Raw genomic sequence first — 17,384 nt, 5'->3', positions numbered from 1 at the left:
CACTGTGCAATGCTCTATTTTAGATCTAGAAGCAGAATATTGAAATGAAGCAGCACATGGACTTGCATTTTTATGTCCAACCTTGCTACCATTGACGACAAGACACTTGTTATCAATCTGTGTGGAGTATGTAGCCTATTCTACCCTTCTATTTAGGAAAATAACAAATAATAATAATGCATTTATATTTTCTGAGGCTGATGGCGGGGACTCACGTTTAACATGTTGATGAATTCAACAGAATACATTTGAAAAGTATTACTGGCCCTGACACACGAAGCCCCACATATCCTGACAAAGATAAAATTAAGACAAATGGGGGCCAAAAGGTGAATAAGCAGTGAACACAACAAGGAAAACTACTCTCAAAATCAATACGAAGCAGAGCAGCATTCATTTACTGCACAAAAGAGAGTAGATTCTTCTATTCAGTCTTCGGTGCATTGAGGCATTTGTGAGGCTTCTGTCCTGCTTTCATGAGAAAAGAATTTCAGAGGCGCTATTCAGACACAATAATTTAGAAGCCTTTGTAAGGTGGCCAGATAATTTTCTCCACTGTGTTTGAGCCATGCTGTGGCCTTTGTGTGTATGTTTGCTTCTCTCTTAGTTTGTTGCTACTCAGTGTTGTGTAGTGCACCATGATTTTGTTCAATAAAAATGTAGGATTAAGTTAGTTTAAGTAAATGAATTAACATTTTTTTAGCTTGATTCAACACATTAATTGAAAACAATTATATGTTACATAAACCAGTTTAATAAGAATCTCTATGTAACATCTTATGTGTTGCTGCTGGTGGTTGTGGCTTCACCTAAACCTACATGAATGTACAAAAACTTTATTATTGCTGCTTCTCCCATATAAATTTGTTACAACCAACAAATTGAAAGAAGTACAAAAGTACAAAATTGTGCATAATATATCCCACCGACAAATTTGTTTAAGGATTTGTGGATATCAATAACAAATGTGATTTTTGTAAAAATAAAAATGACACAACCACACATCTATTATATGACATCAGGATTCTGGGAAAAAAAGAGGATATTTTGACACTCAAACCAACCATTCAATTCAGCTGAAAGCCAAGAATATAACACTGTACTATGAAAACAAAAACCCAAAAAGTTCAACAGACTCATATTATTAATTTTACTTGGAAGAGTTCACATCCATAAATCCAAACTCTCGTTTGAAGTTTTCATGATTGGATTTAGAAAGTATTTTGAGTCTCTCCAACTTATAAACAGTAAGAAGCCTTTGGCCCGTTGACTGTATCAACAAACTGAAACTGAAGTCATGTCCTTTGTTTTCTTTATTTTATTATGATGCCTAATTGTTTATGTTACTGCATTATTGTCACACATGTTGTAAGTGACGCTTTCTATAAGGTGAAAATAAATATACATAGGCCTATATATATTTATTATTGCCAGTATCACGTAAAAGAGCTCGAGCACCGCCACGCGGTTATCATCAGCATCGCACGTGTTCACACTGCGCGTGCTCCTGTGACACATCCGGCCGGTCCGTATCAATCGATCAGAGAGAGGAAGATGGCGGGCGAGAGTGAGCGGGGCAGGATCGGATCGATCACCGAAAAACTCGATTGGGTTTGTTTTTCCTAACTGAGCCAAACAGTCCGTAACACCGCCTGGTCCGGCAGTTTGAACTCGCAGTGAGGAGGCGATAACAAGGAGGTAATTCAGCAGCTGGTTTCTGTAAAAATGGCGCTTGTACCGAGCGAACAGAGACATCTTTCTGTGAAAACAACAACAGATGGAGGAAGGCCCGAGTCCTCGGCCCGCCATCTTCTCCCTGTGCAACATGCATGTTAAGGCACGCTAAATTAATCCCTGATAACAAAGCTACAAGGATGGAGGCATTGAAATCGATGTATTGCACTGTCAAACCAAGCTGTCAAAAGTTTTAGAGAAAAAAAGTTACAGCTCTATAAAACATATTGTCTGCTGTTTAAAAATTCAGTATTTTGTTTTTGTAGTGGTGTGGCCATCAGGACGTTAGCTGGAGCTTTATTTCATTTTGTCACTGACGTAGTTTTAGTTTCATTATTATTACGTAACGTTACTGTTGCTATATTGTGATTTTTTTTGTTTTGCCGTCGTTAAACACCGCTTTATGTTGACATTTCGGGTGTTTTCTGATGGTGACATGTAGGAATAAAAGCCTTACAGCATCCACCCATCAGTGCAGACACCACTGTAACCAGTCACACAGCACAAAGCCATCCTCTTAAGATAAATCATGTAATTGGGAGTTTCAAACTGCCACAAAGCAAGATAAATATCAGTTTACGTTTAAAGATGATTTAAATTATGGAATTATGGAATGTATTCATATAACTCATGGACATAACCCATAACAGGATCAGACCTAGTGTTGTCATTTAAATGCAGGTAGGTGTGACAGAAGGATGGAGTTACTCTGTTTCCTTTTTTTTTTTTTTAAAGGGGTCAGATAGGTTTCTACTAGTCACTATGAATAGTCAGAAATTTGGCTACTGTTGTAACTTTAATAATGTTGGATTTTGTTTGATATGATTTTTGAAGGCTGATAATGCAGTTTTTTCACTGATAGCCTTTATTTATCAACCTGCTGACCCTTTCCAAATGTGCCACGTATGACTTTTTGCTCGTCAGCGGTGCTCAGAGCCAGCGCCAGCCCGCCGGCCTCCATAACCGTCAGAAACCCTTCAGCACGATGGAGTTCCCGTGGCACAGCGGGAAGGTTCTGGAGCAGCTTAACCGCCAGCGCAAGCAGGGCCTGCTGTGTGATTGCACATTCGTTGTAGACGGGGTTGACTTCAAGGCCCACAAAGCTGTGCTGGCGGCCTGCAGTGTCTACTTCCGCACCCTCTTCCTGGACCAGAAAGATGTGGTGCATCTGGACATCAGCAATGCAGCAGGTGGGTTCCAGTCAGGCTGTGGACTTGTATTGCTGCGTACTTTCATATCATGTGTTTAATTGATTCTGTCTTTTTCATCTCGCATCACAACGCTTTACCTCGTGTAGCCTAGTATCGTTGCTGTCTAACTATTGCTGATTATCATTGCAGGTTTGGGTCAGGTCCTGGAGTTTATGTACACAGCCAAGCTGAGTTTAAGTCCTCAGAACGTAGAAGACGTGCTGACTGTTGCTAACTTTCTGCAAATGCAAGAGATTGTAAATGCTTGCTCTGCGTACCAGTCGATGGCAAATCCAGCTCCGTCCCTCATAACACTGGATTTCGCTGTTGGTGAGTCCAGTCTTCACAGAGCTTTGTGGGCTATCTCAATGTAGATCTGCAGTCATTTTTCATAATTAATGCAACAATCTTTACACTTTCATGTCTTTACCCTTAAATTAATAGTCATTGTCCTCAATTTCATAGTCTGTGCCCTCAATTTTACAAATGCTGTGAACGAGGTGATTTGTTTGATGCTAATGTAGAAAGGGGGAAGATGAGGTTAACGACATTAGTTACTTGTAATTAAATAAATTTAACAAACTCATATGTTTAACCTCAACCTCCACGTTTTGTGTAGAATTGTTCAGTGCTACTCTGGTTATTTATTGCTGTTTTTGCTAAGCCATTAACACAATCTGATCTAGATTCAACATTTTAACGTGATTCTACATTGCGAGACTTATATGCAGTAATTGTACTAAAAAAGGAACCACCTCTCCATTTTATCTTTAACAAACCAGAAGAAAAAACAGGTGAAGGAGAGCAGAGGGAGGAACTGGAGAGTGACCTGGCAGAGGTGGCGTTACAAGCGGAGGAGAGTCCTACTAGCATCCCCGCAGAGGATAACGAGCCCACAGAAAATAAGAACAGTTTGAAGGAAGACAGGGAAGACGTGTCTACTGAAACACAACAGACGGCTTCTCAGCCTAACCCCTCCAGAAACTACTCAGGCCGAGGACGACCCCCCAAAACCGCACCCGTCTCTGCTCAAAAGAAGATATCTGTAAAGAAGGAGGAGGGGAGCGCTACACAAGATGCACCTGAATATCAGGACGACCCCTCTGACGCTGACTACATGCCCAGTAAGTACATATTCATAGAAAGTCTTCTAATCTGTCCCATCAGGATGCATTACACTGGCTTTAACAGTTTATTTGACCATTAAACTGGGAGACACTTTCTATTTATTTACAGAATCGCCTCTCAAATCTGCTGGCAGCTCATCCTACATGAGCTCTCGGGGGAGAAGAATCAGAAAACCTCCTCGACGAAACTTCCCACCTGGTGAGCAGGCTGCCCTAGTTTGCTCAACCTAAACACCCCTCTCTGCTGAGCTTTCTGCTGGTTATGAAACGTGTAGAATATCTTTCTACAGAAGTGTACTCCAGACAGATAAGTCAAGGAATTTGATACATTTAAAAAAAACATTTTAGTATCATGTCCCTCTATACGTTCTCTGTTGTTGCTCTCATAGACAATGACTCCGAGGACGAGGGCACATCGAAGATAAAATCTAAGAAGAAGGCGGCGGAGGCGGCAGAGGTGGCCAGAGGAGAAGAGGACGACCCCGGGGAGCTCGGCGACGGGGAGGCTGATGATGAAGAGGCGGCTGCGGAAGAAGACGGCGAGGGCAGCCAGCAGGGGGAAAGTGTCGATTCGAGCAGTGAGAGAGACGGGAGACAAACTCAGTCGGCTTGTATGAGCAGCCGATCCGAGTCGAAGCCTTACAGCTCTGTGACACACAAATGTGAGGTGAGAAATATCAAACTGTGTGCAGGAAGTGAAGGAACATAATAACTAAGAGCAGTTAGAATTTTAAACTTTAGTGTTTATGTTTTGTCAGACTGTTTTTAGCTGCTGCATGAAAGTGGATAAATGTTTTGCTGAAAGATGTGGAATAGCACCGGTCATCATCGTCACACTAATATAAAACAGCTCCAGGCACACTCAGCTGTTTCGCTTGTTGCATCCTTCAAAGGCTTCTTCATGCGAATTTGCATTATATTACATTTGCATATGAACCTTTGCATAATGATGTTTGTCAGCTCACTCTTTATGACGTATTTTCTTCTCTCCAGGACTGCGGGAAGAAATTCACCCACACTGGTAATTTCAAGAGACACATGCGTATTCACACAGGAGAGAAGCCGTTCACATGTCGGGACTGCAACAAGGCTTTTTCTGACCCCGCAGCCTGTAAAGCCCACGAGAAAACACACAGGTGAATCACTTATTTTATTCAGAGACATGTAGTTCACATCTGCTCCTTTTTACTCACAGCTGCCGGGTTTCTGTCTTAAACTGAGCTCTCGTTGCCTCCCAGCCCCCTGAAGCCGTACTGCTGCTCTACTTGTGGGAAGAGCTATCGCCAGATCAGCCTGCTCAACCTGCACCGCAAGCGCCACACAGGCGAAGCACGGTACAGCTGTGAGGTGTGCGGCAAGCTCTTCACCACATCAGGCAACCTGAAACGGCACCAGCTGGTGCATAGCGGCGAGAAGCCGTACCACTGCGACTACTGTGAGAAGGCCTTCTCTGACCCCACTGCCAAAATGCGACATTTAGAGACACACGACACGGAGAAGGGCAACAAGTGTCCACACTGCGACAAACGCTTCAACCAGGTAGAGACGTGTTCACAACGTTTAGCTTTTCTGTGGATAGACAGCAGCCATAACAGCATCACTCCTTTATAAAAACATATGTGCATAAACAACTGTTTACCACAATGCTATGAACATCATGCTATGATCCCAGATTTTTTAGACATCTGTTATAATATCTGTATGGTCATATTGGTATATTGGAGGTTAGGTTTATGTCAAGTGTGTTAACTCCTCAACTGATTGTTGTGTGTTCTGTTTAGATAGGAAATCTGAAGGCTCACTTAAAAATCCACATCACAGACGGGCCTCTTAAGTGCAGGGAATGTGGCAAACAGTTTACCACTTCAGGTAAGAGGACAGTATGTGCCACATTTCTTGTTTTCTTCTTTTATACAATGATCTTAACTTGTAAGAAATTAGCTGAGGTTGACGTTGTTACTAAAACAATGAAGGGCTCTCAGCTTCTTAACAAATCAAAGAAACATCCTGGCAGCATGTTTGTCTGTCAGACTAATAAAGATCAATGCAGTGTGACAGTAGAAATTAGCTCACACTTGTTAAAGCAGGAGGCACAGAACAAATCAGACATTCTTAAAAAGGAGATTCAATCTCTTGTTTACTGTATATTTATATAGTTTACACTCCCTCTTGTCTAGTACAGAAAGGATTAGAGAAAAGTAATCGCTATATATGAATAAAAAGAGCAAAACTTTCTCTGGTGCCAGCTTGCTGGTTTTTTTAAAATGTCTTTTTATGCTTTGTGTTTTGGATTTTGATTCAACAGATTAATTGGTGATGAAAATAATCTTTAGTTACCACCCTGCTGTTGTCACATGATTGCAGTTAAAGTTAGTAAGCAGCTACCAGCGCTGTTAACACAGCTACAGTTTACTTTTCATACAAACCCCCGTTGCATGTGAGCCAATTACCTGACATGTGAGACTTTGAGGCAGGAAGGAGTTTACAAGGCGACTCTTTGTTCTCATTGACTGACATGTAGCACAGAGTCATCTGGAACACAGATCTTATATGAAATACAAGGTACCATATAATAACCTCATGACACCGACCTTTTCAGATATTTAAATATTATTTTTACGGTTCAGAAGAGAGACATAAAGTAAACATTGGCATTCATTGGTCAGATTGTACTTTTTGACCATTTTATGCGGAGCAACCACAATTCCAGCTGCTTTCAGTTAGTCTGCATGTTGTTTTAGGACAATGGACTTCTTTAGTTATTTATTTGTTTAAAGGAATTTGTCCTAACCTTTGTGTGCTGGTGGCTGCTTTTCAGGAAATCTGAAGAGACACCTGCGGGTTCACAGTGGGGAGAAACCGTACATCTGCGTGCACTGTCAGAGAGCTTTCAGTGACCCTGGAGCTCTGCAACGGCATGAACGCATCCACACAGGTACTCCCATGACATTCAGACAGACTATACAATGTGAAGGCATATAACATATTCTCATTTTTCAATCTGAAACCCCACACGTATTATCTACATCCCACCCTTAGTGAGACAATAATTCATGTTTTACAGGAGAAAAGCCTTGTGTCTGTCTAACCTGTGGCAAGGCCTTCACCCAGGCCAGCTCCCTCATCGCTCACGTCCGCCAGCATACCGGAGAGAAACCCTATGTGTGTGATCGCTGCGGTAAAAGGTCAGATTGGCACAGCAGAGCAGATAAATCTGTTATCTGCTCTTTATTCAAACTCATTTGTTCCTGGGGAATATGACTTGATATTATCCAACAAGGAGGTTTCAACACACTCAATAATTAATGTACTGATAGGAAATTCAAAGTACCTTCCAGTTCCAAGGTCTATTTATCCAAATTACAATTCTCAGTGGGCGACTAATATTTGTGAACTAAACCTGAAGAGGAATGTAATGTATCTTATCTTTCTCTCTGGACAGGTTTGTGCAGTCCAGTCAGCTGGCTAATCACATTCGACATCACGACAACGTCCGCCCACACAAGTGTCAGATGTGCAACAAGGCATTTGTCAACGTGGGAGATCTGTCAAAGCACATCATCATTCACACAGGTAAAACTAGAGTCAGTTAAATGTGGGGCTCCGAGGTGATGGGAGAAATAAGGAGACCACCTTTCACCTGATGAGCACTTCTTGTTCTTTCCCATCTTGCTGTCTTAGGGGAGAAACCTTTCCTGTGTGATAAATGTGGCCGAGGGTTCAACCGGGTGGACAATCTGCGCTCCCATGTCAAGACCGTCCACCACGGCAAGGCCGGCATGAAGCGGCTGGTGGTAGCCGGAGGCAGCGCAGACGAGGGGGCTGATGGGTGTGCCGGGGCATCCACCTCTGACAGCGAGATCAACATAGTTACCGTCACCACAGAGGACATCGTCACCCTGGCAACAGAGGCCCTGGCAGCCAGTGCTGTAGCTCAGCTGACAGGTCAGACAGCATCTTCAGGGCGGTGTTCAGTGATTTTTGGGGGTGGGGGGATATATAATATCTTGGCTAAGAACCTGTCAAATGCTGCAGATAACATCCTGCACCTCTGTAGATGATAAAAGAAGCCAAGATGGATCAGGCAGTGATTGTTTATCTTGTGTCATGTGTCTGTTTACAGTAGTGCCGGTGGCTGCTTCAGTGTCTGCAGACGAGACTGAGGCTTTGAAAGCTGAAATCACCAAGGCAGTAGAGAAAGTGCAGGAAGCAGGTAAAACTGCAAGAAACTCACTATATGAACTCAATCATCTGTGTTTGAATACTGGAATGGAACTCATCACAGAGCCTGTTTGCTAAAATGGTGCCGCAGTATTATTATCATCTATCAACACATTTAATAGAAACAACTATATTTTATATATCTCATCGGTTTCCTGAAAACAATCTTGTTAATATTTTTATCTTTGTCATGTTTTAAGCCACTATGGTATGATTTAGAAATGTTAGGCAGAAATATTGTTGAATATAAATTATTGTAAATGGGCTAAAATATGCCAAAATACAAGTATAACAGAAGATAACTTGATGGGATTAGAATTATGAACGGCGTAGTTGCTGTGATAATTTGTTAGATATTTCCAAATGTGAATATGATATCACATATTGCTGTGTTTAGTTTTATTGTAAGCCAGAGCACTGAAACACACACAGGTTTTCAGTCCTTTCAGGTGGAAAATTCTAACATTAAATGGAACAAGAAATGTGAATGGCTTACTTTGTTTGTCAACTCTTCTTCTATTTCCAGACCCCAACACCCAGATCCTCTACGCTTGTGATTCATGTGGCGATAAATTCTTGGACGCCAGTTCCCTAGCTCAGCATGTACGCATCCACACAGCTCAGGCGTTGGTCATGTTTCAGGCAGATTCAGACTTCTATCAGTACACCACAGCTACTACTGCCGAGGGGGATACTGCCACAACGTGGCAACCCACAGCTGAACAAGTCATCCAGGAAGGGGAGCTCATTTTCCGTACCCAGGATGGAGAGGGAGAAGCAGAAGGAGGGATGATGGGGGAGACACAAGAACAAGGGGAAGGGGAAGGAGGAGGGGTGATTCATGAGAAGGAGAGAGTGGATGGAGATGTGGAAAGCAACAGTGAGCTCCAGACAGAGGAAAAAGATGAAGCTGCAGCAGAGGTAGAGGAAGAAAAAGAAGAGGAGATGGAGTGTGAGAGTCAGGCGTAGTGGGGCACACTTTTGGAGGGCAAATGAAATATTGTTTGTAATAGAAATCTAATTTAAACAGGAGGAGGAAGTGCAAGAAATAAACTGAGGTAATGAGCCTCAGCATCCCATGATGTTAAAAATAAATCTTTCTGGATTCATAACATGCAGCACTTTTTAAACAATGTTATCTTAATCTTAGGATTTCTGGTCATTAATAACGTTTTTCACAGTCCTAATCCAGCAAACAAAGTGAGATCCAATGATTTATATTGTTGCAAATCCTTTCAAAGATGGTTATACTACTTTGCATAGTTTCTTTATTTTTAGACTGAAATGCAGGACTGTGCATTGTCCTTTGTATAAAACATGTAGATCCCAATTCTGTCTCACCTAAAATAACTTAAAGACTTGTCTGTTATTTTTCCATTTCACTCTGATAAGATGTATACATTTTCCTTGAACAGTCCAAATATTTTACTGTGCTTAGTTGAAGTATTTTCATGGAAAGCACATACAGAGATTATTTACATGAACATGTATATGGGTACTAAAGATTTAAGAGTGGGGGTAGATTATCACCTCCTCATTTTTCCAGATGTGGGATGTCATGTGTTCTTGCTCTGGCAAATATTGTAAATGCTGTGTATGTATATTTGTATATTTGTTATGTATCCTCTAAAAAAAAGTCTTAACACCTCTGTTAAAAGCTAAAAGTAAATATAGATGGTGATGACAAACTGGTTAACAATTCTAAGTTTCACATTGATACCATGACAGCTTTTTCTCTTGTATTGCAGTGAACTTGTCACCTCGGAAATTATGATGCAATGTGATGACAGTTCCATGTCACCAATATTTTATGTCATTGTTTTGTCTCCTTAAATTAACACCTGCAAGATGCTTAGATATGCTTAGATATCACTAACATTGCTCGGACCTGCTGGCAGCCATCATCAGATCAATAAAGAATCATCACACAGTCTGACCGATCTTGTGTTGTGCTATTACTTTTATAAAAACAGTAACAATTGTATGTCACTTGTTTCTTTAATGTTTACATTGCTCATGAAATTCCTAGAATAACATGGAGTTTTGAAAGGTGCGTTTCTAGCTCAGAAAGTAAGGAAATGTGTAAGTGCAGGAACATTTCAGAGGTTTTACACATTCATTGTAATTAAATGATTGTTTTTGAGCCAAACTAGTGGCAGTCAGGCTGCATCAGTGTAGATAAACACTTCAACCATGGATGTATAGTAAGAGCTTATTATTATGCATCCATGATTTCAACTCAATTAAATCTCAACTAAATATGGTAAAGATTTTTATTGCAATTCCAAAGGATAGTATTCTATGAGTCAGTATTATAATAAAACTTTGATCCTATTGGTGGAGCGGCAGTCAGGGCGACGCGTTCTTGTCTGTGATTGGCTGGATCTCGGGGTCAAAGTTAAGTTGACTGCTAACGCTGACGTCGACTTCTGCAGCAAAATGGCCTCGTTGACAGCAGCCGTGCAGACGAACCGGTCCGGATCTACATCCTCGTCCACAAAACGGACCGGAGTGATGTCTCAAATATTTTTCGGCATCATTGTCTTTGTATGTTTATTGTCAGTCTCCAGGGTGAACTGTGCTTTGGCTGACGGGAAGACGTTGGTTTTGCTGGACAACCTCAACATCAGAGACAGCCATTCAATCTTCTTCCGCAGTCTGGCAGGTCTGTGCGAGATTTGTGATGTTTTCATTCAGAAATATTCTTTCAGAACATTTGCTGTATTGACAATGAACTGCTTTCTGGCAGGAAACAGAGAGCCTCTGGGCTTTTTGCAATGAGCTTTATGTTGCACAGAAAGGCTGCTAACATTAGCTTAGCTTCGATCTGTTCGCTGTGCCAGACTTCATTCATGTCTTTGATAGTTAATATATAACTAAAATATGGCAGTCACACGTGCTTCTTAACGTAAACTTACAATGTATTGAATCGATACGGGGCTACTCTTTATTTCGCTTACTTCCAGTACACCAAATAGTTGTTTATATATTATTCTTTCCTTCTTCCTTTATTAGCATCTCCATTAGCACTAGCATAAGCATTGGCTAGTCTTCCTGTGCTCCACCACACATACATCCATACACACTATAGTCACATGAACACAAACAAACCAGCTCATCTAATTGAATTAAAAATCAAGTACATACAGAAGAGAAACTAAATTGTCATTCTTTCAACAGAATATTAAAGCCAAACACAAAATTATAAATCAATCAAAATTCTGTAAGAATCCATGGGAAACTTGATTTTTTTCTTTCTTCATACAAATAAGTAGTTATTCTTAATAATCATAAATTCTCATCTGATGACATTTATAAATTATATGTTTATCCATCCTACGCTTTCACACATTTAATTACAAGAAGACGGGTATGAGAATACATAACACATTCTCTGCATATAAGTGATTTCTACTTTCACCCAGGTTTACATTTTATTTCTTACACCATTTTCCCCTAGTTTACACACACACAAGTCAATTCTGGTTCCTGATATATTTGGAGAGACTGTTTTAACAAATATTTTAACCGCTCTTTAGTATTTTCCTGAACAATATGCACTGGCAATGAATTCCACCTGACCATGGCTCTGTACACAACTGTTTTATACTTGTGTTCATTTTAGGCAACGTGAGCCTATATAATAATTTCAACAGTCATCTCCAATCAAAGATGAAATTATGCCTGATGCATTTGATGGCGGGAACATTAGAATAACCTTTTATATTTATATGTATATTTTAACATACACAAGGCTGTTAACAAGGTTTCATATTGGTGTCCTGAATCATTAATTCACTTGTTATCATACCGTAATTTCTTGTCATTATGTTTATTAGACTTGTCATCAGGTACATTATGTCGTGAGTGAAATCCAACTTTCCCATTTGAGCAGTAGAATTTAACATGAGTAGGCTGGCTGACATTAGTCTTGATAAGGGGGATTTATACTGTGCATAATAAGTTGTGGGACCAGTGATGAAGAACACATCAATGATTTTGAAAATAAATCTTTATAAAATACTGGTGGTGTCACTTGACAGAGATTGTAAAACTGTGATACCACATATTTGATGAGTAATAATTTCAATGCATGCAGACTGTTAATGGTGTGTGTTCAAGTTACTGCAAACATGCACGACAAGCGTGTCATTGTTTCAGTGCTGCTGATAACTTATCTTTCCTTTTCCAGATCGTGGCTTTGACCTCACATTCAAGACAGCTGATGACCCCTCCCTGTCTCTGATCAAATATGGCCAGTTCCTGTACGACCATTTAATCATCTTTTCACCATCGGTTGAGGGTAAATTTCACACTCTCAATTCAAAATCAAGTCAACTATTTTTTTTAAAACTAGTATTATTATTATGGCTTGTGTTTGCCTTGTTGGAACAATCAATACAAAATAATTATTTTTGGTCATTTGCAGACTTTGGAGGAAATATAAATGTGGAGACTATCACGTCCTTCATCGATGGTGGAGGCAACGTCCTGGTTGCTGCCAATTCAGATATTGGTCAGTTGATTTCCAACAGCTCTTGCTGTAATATTATATAAAATTCTATAGTAATGTCCTATATTAATGCTCTTCTACTGTTACACAGGTGACCCTCTGAGGGAGCTGGGTAGTGAGTGTGGCATTGAGTTTGACGAGGAGAAGACCGGTGTCATTGACCATCACAACTATGATGTGTCTGATCCTGGAGAGGTAAACTAAATGGTGTTCAGACAGCAAGCACATTCAGTTTATTTCACAAATCCAATCTTTAGCACTGACACAAGTGATCCTTCTTGTCTCCAGCACACCCTGATCGTTGCTGACCCAGAGAACCTGCTGAAAGCTCCCACTATTGTCGGCAAACCCACCAATAAACCTGTTTTATTCAAGGGTGTTGGGTAAGCACAACTTGACATGATTAAATGGCAACAAGATTTTCACTGTACCACATGTAACTCAAAATGACAATAATCAACTGAATCTGAGCTTAGATTTGATCACAATTATTGATTTTTATTGGTTTTTAAGTGTATTACTGCACTTCTCCACCCAAATATTCAGTATGTTGTTACTGTTTCCCAAAGTAGCACCAGTAAAAACAGTGATTCACTGTTTTACTCATCCTTGTTTACAAAAGTTAAATATTGACTACATTAAATAAAGGACATACTGTTGTATTACTTTAAGCAGCTACCAGCTACCCACTTCACAGAACATTTACTAAACTTGGCTGTAGCAGAGACTTGTGTAGGAAGATCCAACATTTGATTTTGCACCTGTTGAGTAATGTTTGAAGATTCATTGCATTACTCACTACAAACTATATAAAATTTGACTAACCTGCCATATCACCCTTTTTCCAGCATGGTGGCAGACCCAGAGAACCCCCTTGTCCTGGACATCCTCACTGGCTCTTCAACCTCCTACTCCTTTTTCCCTGACAGACCCATCTCTCAGGTAACAAAGAACTGTATCCGCATAATATAATGACCCTCCTACTGTGTGTCCTAAGCTTGATAAAGAGTATCTTATATGCTGAAATTCTGTCAGGCCTCCACAAAATATGCAAGTGTGAATTTAACCACTGGAGGCTTGGATGGATATTCTATTTATGTTCTTCATCTGTAGCAAAGCTTTGGAAATGCAGTGTCTGGGTGGAACACAAACCGTAGATGGCATTATATTATCTGTACTAGAAATGAACTACAGAAGATTAAACTTTGTTTGTTTTGTCTCTGACTAATTACTATTTTTTTGATCTTTCCAGTATCCCCATGCTGTTGGAAAGAACACCTTGCTGATCGCCGGCCTGCAGGCCAGAAACAACGCCAGAGTGGTTTTCAGTGGCTCCCTGGAGTTTTTCAGCGACGCCTTCTTCAACTCAGCTGTGCAGAAGGCCACGCCTGGCTCCCAGAGGTAACACTAGGCCTCACTGTTACATCATATGCCTCCTCTTTCTATCTCATGGATCCTATTACAGCTTCCAGTTACAAAATCAGAACTGTCATCAGTGACATCCTGGTTACTGTCAGGTTTCTTTTTCCCACGTTAACAGGTGTTCTGTTACCGGTTTATGGCAGGTGTTTGGAAGTTCTCATAGTTCAGTGTTTTAAATGTTGCCTTAAACCTGCAGCTTTGTGCATTTTAAAACACTTCTCTCTGGTGAGAAATGTCCCCAGTTGTGCATACATTTGAACTCTTCAAGTTAATTTGTAGAAGGAAGGTAGTGTTGGATTGTTTTTTAAATCAATTGTTTATTACATTTAAAAATCTGTGTAGTTAACCTGTAATGTGTAAGACTGTAAGGACTGTTGAACAACATCAAGGATTTTGCCAATGGGATTTTAAAGGCCGACTCTGTCTGTCTGCTGTTATTTTTTGTAATTGGCAGTATTTTAAAATGTAGACATTTTCATGTTTCCAAACTGAACCTGCACAAACAAAACTAAATGAGAGAAGTTTTCAGAATAATTTAAAGGACCAGTAGGATTTAGCAGGATCTATTTGCAGAAATGGAATATAATATTCATAAGTATGTAACTAGTGTATAATCACCTAAAACTAACTGTTACCTTAGAATGAGCCATTTATATCTACATAGGTAGCAGGTCCTCTTGCACGGAGCCCGCCATGTTGTACCGCCATGTTCGTACAGTAGCCCAGAACGGACAAACCAAACACTGGCTCTAGAGAGGACCTTGTGCGTTTTTCACAAGTTTCGCGGCCACCATAGGTTCTCTCACACACTTTGAAAGGGAGGGATATTCAGTTGGTTGCAATCTGCAACTTCACCGCTAGATGCCACTAAATCCTACACACTGCACCTTTAAAGCTGCTCCACATGTTTAGTGTGAGTGTAAATTTATTCTTATCCTCCTACTGACAAACAATAAAATATTGATTAATTCTACTGTACTGTATCAAACAAACTGCGTCCCATCAGAAGACTCACTGGACTATTCTAAGATTCAGTATTGTCAAGTTATCAGTCTGCTGTGGTTGAACCCTCCTCTTGTCTTGTGGTCTCTGGTAGGCACGAGCAGACAGGGAACAGGGAGCTGGCTGAGGCTCTGTCTCGCTGGGTGTTTAAGGAGGCCGGAGTCCTCAGGGTGGGAGCCGTTACCCATCATCCCGTGGGAGAGAGCACTCCCCCTGCAGCATACACCATCACCGATCTTGTGGTGAGTTTAAAGTGTCTTCACTTAGAAGAACAATCTTCACCCTGAAGATGTTTGCTTTTAGCCTGAATGACATGCTTTGTATTTAACTTGTATTTCTCAATTGGTGTAAAACCTTCATGCAGGAGTACAGCATTGTCATTGAGATGCTTTCTGAGGGCCGCTGGGTTCCTTTCGACGGAGACGATATTCAGCTCGAGTTTGTGAGGATCGATCCCTTCGTCAGGACTTACCTCAAGAAAAATGGTATGTTGCTGTGGTTATACAACAAAACATGCTTACTTTTTAATTCACTTCAGTTAGAGCTTACAATTTAAATGTGTAACATCGGTATGATTTGGGGGAGAACGAGCTGTACACATCTCTGTAGTCACAAACTATAAATGCTGTGTTGTATTTCTAGGAGGTAAATACAGCGTCCAGTTCAAGCTGCCTGATGTGTACGGAGTCTTCCAGTTCAAGGTGGACTACAACCGTCTGGGATACACACACCTCTACTCCTCCACTCAGGTCAGTTCATCAGAATCCTTCACTTGTGCAAACCCAAATAAAAACTGTGGTATGGTTGCTGTTGGGAGATCTCTATGCACAGACAAGTGACAAGTGAAAATATAGGGATAATACTCATTTAGTTTATTTACCCTTTTTTATTAAATGGAAATGATAGATGGGATGTGTTTTGGTTACATATCTTTATCCTTAGAGCCAGTACAGGTTCTCTATTTATTTAATTTTTTCAATATTCCATGTTTTTTCTGTCATCACTTGCAGTTTAGCTTGACCAATAGGACAATCTCCCAAAACCTTAGTGTATTATCAGTTTACTTAATGATTACTGTGGATTGTAAGAGCTTCTCCTTGTTTATAATGCATTTAACCATCACGCTCTGATGCATGACGAGCTAACTTCTACAATCGTGTTCTTTTACCACAGGTGTCGGTGCGTCCCCTCCAACACACTCAGTACGAGCGCTTCATCCCATCAGCCTTCCCATACTATGCCAGCGTCTTCTCCATGATGACCGGACTCTTTGTCTTCAGCATAGTCTTCCTGCACATGAAAGAGAAGGAGAAGTCAGACTAATGCAGAGAAACAACAGGGAAGGAGAAACAAGATTACACAATTGAACTTGAGGTGTGAAGAGTTGAAATTGAATGTCTTCATGAGTCTTCACACAGGGACTTGGACTGCAGTCCTCGATTAAAAAAAAAAATACAGTTCAGTTTCTGTTCGGGTGCAAGGGCACTCAGGTAATTGGGTTTTGAGGCCAAAGGGGACTGGTTGTAATGCAGTGGTCGGGTTTTTTTTTTTTTTTTTTTTTTTTTTTTGTACTTCATCAATCACTCAAAGGCCTGTATATGTTCTGAATTCAGTCAGCGTTTGTATAAAATTGCTTTACATTTGATAAAATTATCAAATAAGTAGAGTATTTGCCTTGGAATGTGAAATCATGCCTCCATTAAATTTTGACCCCTACTTTCATAATTGGGAAAGGTTATTGTGGTAACTACATGCACTGAATATGCCAACTGTTGATTTGTTTTGATAAGTTTTAAGTGTGTTTCCAAAAAGTCGAAGTCATCTAAAACAATAAAATACTGACATTCCACTCAATAGTAGTTCTTGTCCTCTGTGACATAATTGTGCTATTGTGCCCAGGTGCATGCAGGTGTACCTATTTTTATAGATTAAAAACCGTTGTATTTTATGATGAGTTCAGTTTTTGTACAAATCTGAGCAAGAAAACATCACATTGTCAAACCTGAATCCCTGCTCCTCCTGTGCTGCGTTTTTTCATCACTTTGTTTATGGAAAGTGTCACATGTGACAATAATACAATAACAGGAAATAATTAGGCATCACAATGATATACAGGATTTGACTTCACTTTGTTGATACAGTCAATATGGTAACAGAACAAAGGCTTAAAGTAAT

At 40.3% G+C, this 17,384-nt stretch overlaps 2 protein-coding genes across 4 annotated transcripts; both read left to right on the top strand.

Annotated features, from left to right (window-relative positions):
• The first annotated feature begins 1,512 nt into the window (after nucleotides 1–1,512).
• zbtb17 (zinc finger and BTB domain containing 17) lies at nucleotides 1,513–10,208 on the top strand. 3 transcript variants are annotated; one of them, XM_044350945.1, is made up of 15 exons: nucleotides 1,513–1,698; nucleotides 2,659–2,924; nucleotides 3,075–3,254; nucleotides 3,710–4,048; nucleotides 4,161–4,250; nucleotides 4,441–4,718; nucleotides 5,045–5,187; nucleotides 5,290–5,590; nucleotides 5,833–5,920; nucleotides 6,870–6,986; nucleotides 7,116–7,236; nucleotides 7,494–7,624; nucleotides 7,733–7,996; nucleotides 8,175–8,264; nucleotides 8,799–10,208. In XM_044350945.1, exons 2-15 carry the CDS (start codon nucleotides 2,720–2,722, stop codon nucleotides 9,239–9,241), a joined length of 2,790 nt encoding a protein of 929 aa, XP_044206880.1. In that variant the 5' UTR covers nucleotides 1,513–1,698; nucleotides 2,659–2,719; the 3' UTR covers nucleotides 9,242–10,208. The 3 variants fall into 3 exon arrangements, with proteins under 3 accessions (XP_044206880.1, XP_044206878.1, XP_044206879.1); XM_044350943.1 differs by having other exon boundaries at nucleotides 1,514–1,698; nucleotides 3,707–4,048; XM_044350944.1 differs by lacking the exon at nucleotides 1,513–1,698 and adding an exon at nucleotides 2,071–2,415 and having other exon boundaries at nucleotides 3,707–4,048.
• Nucleotides 10,209–10,677: 469 nt separating this feature from the next.
• Nucleotides 10,678–17,063, top strand: ddost (dolichyl-diphosphooligosaccharide--protein glycosyltransferase subunit (non-catalytic)). The gene is made up of 11 exons (XM_044352163.1): nucleotides 10,678–10,937; nucleotides 12,465–12,575; nucleotides 12,702–12,788; nucleotides 12,877–12,980; nucleotides 13,074–13,168; nucleotides 13,634–13,727; nucleotides 14,038–14,186; nucleotides 15,304–15,451; nucleotides 15,574–15,694; nucleotides 15,852–15,958; nucleotides 16,383–17,063. Exons 1-11 carry the CDS (start codon nucleotides 10,712–10,714, stop codon nucleotides 16,530–16,532), a joined length of 1,392 nt encoding a protein of 463 aa, XP_044208098.1. The 5' UTR covers nucleotides 10,678–10,711; the 3' UTR covers nucleotides 16,533–17,063.
• The last annotated feature ends 321 nt before the right edge of the window (nucleotides 17,064–17,384 follow it).

The sequence above is a fragment of the Thunnus albacares genome, chromosome 5 (assembly GCF_914725855.1).
Source record: "Thunnus albacares chromosome 5, fThuAlb1.1, whole genome shotgun sequence".
Classification (NCBI taxonomy): Eukaryota; Metazoa; Chordata; class Actinopteri; order Scombriformes; family Scombridae; genus Thunnus; species Thunnus albacares.
Note: the sequence above shows the minus strand (reverse complement) of the source record. Positions and strands in the feature narration are given on the sequence as shown.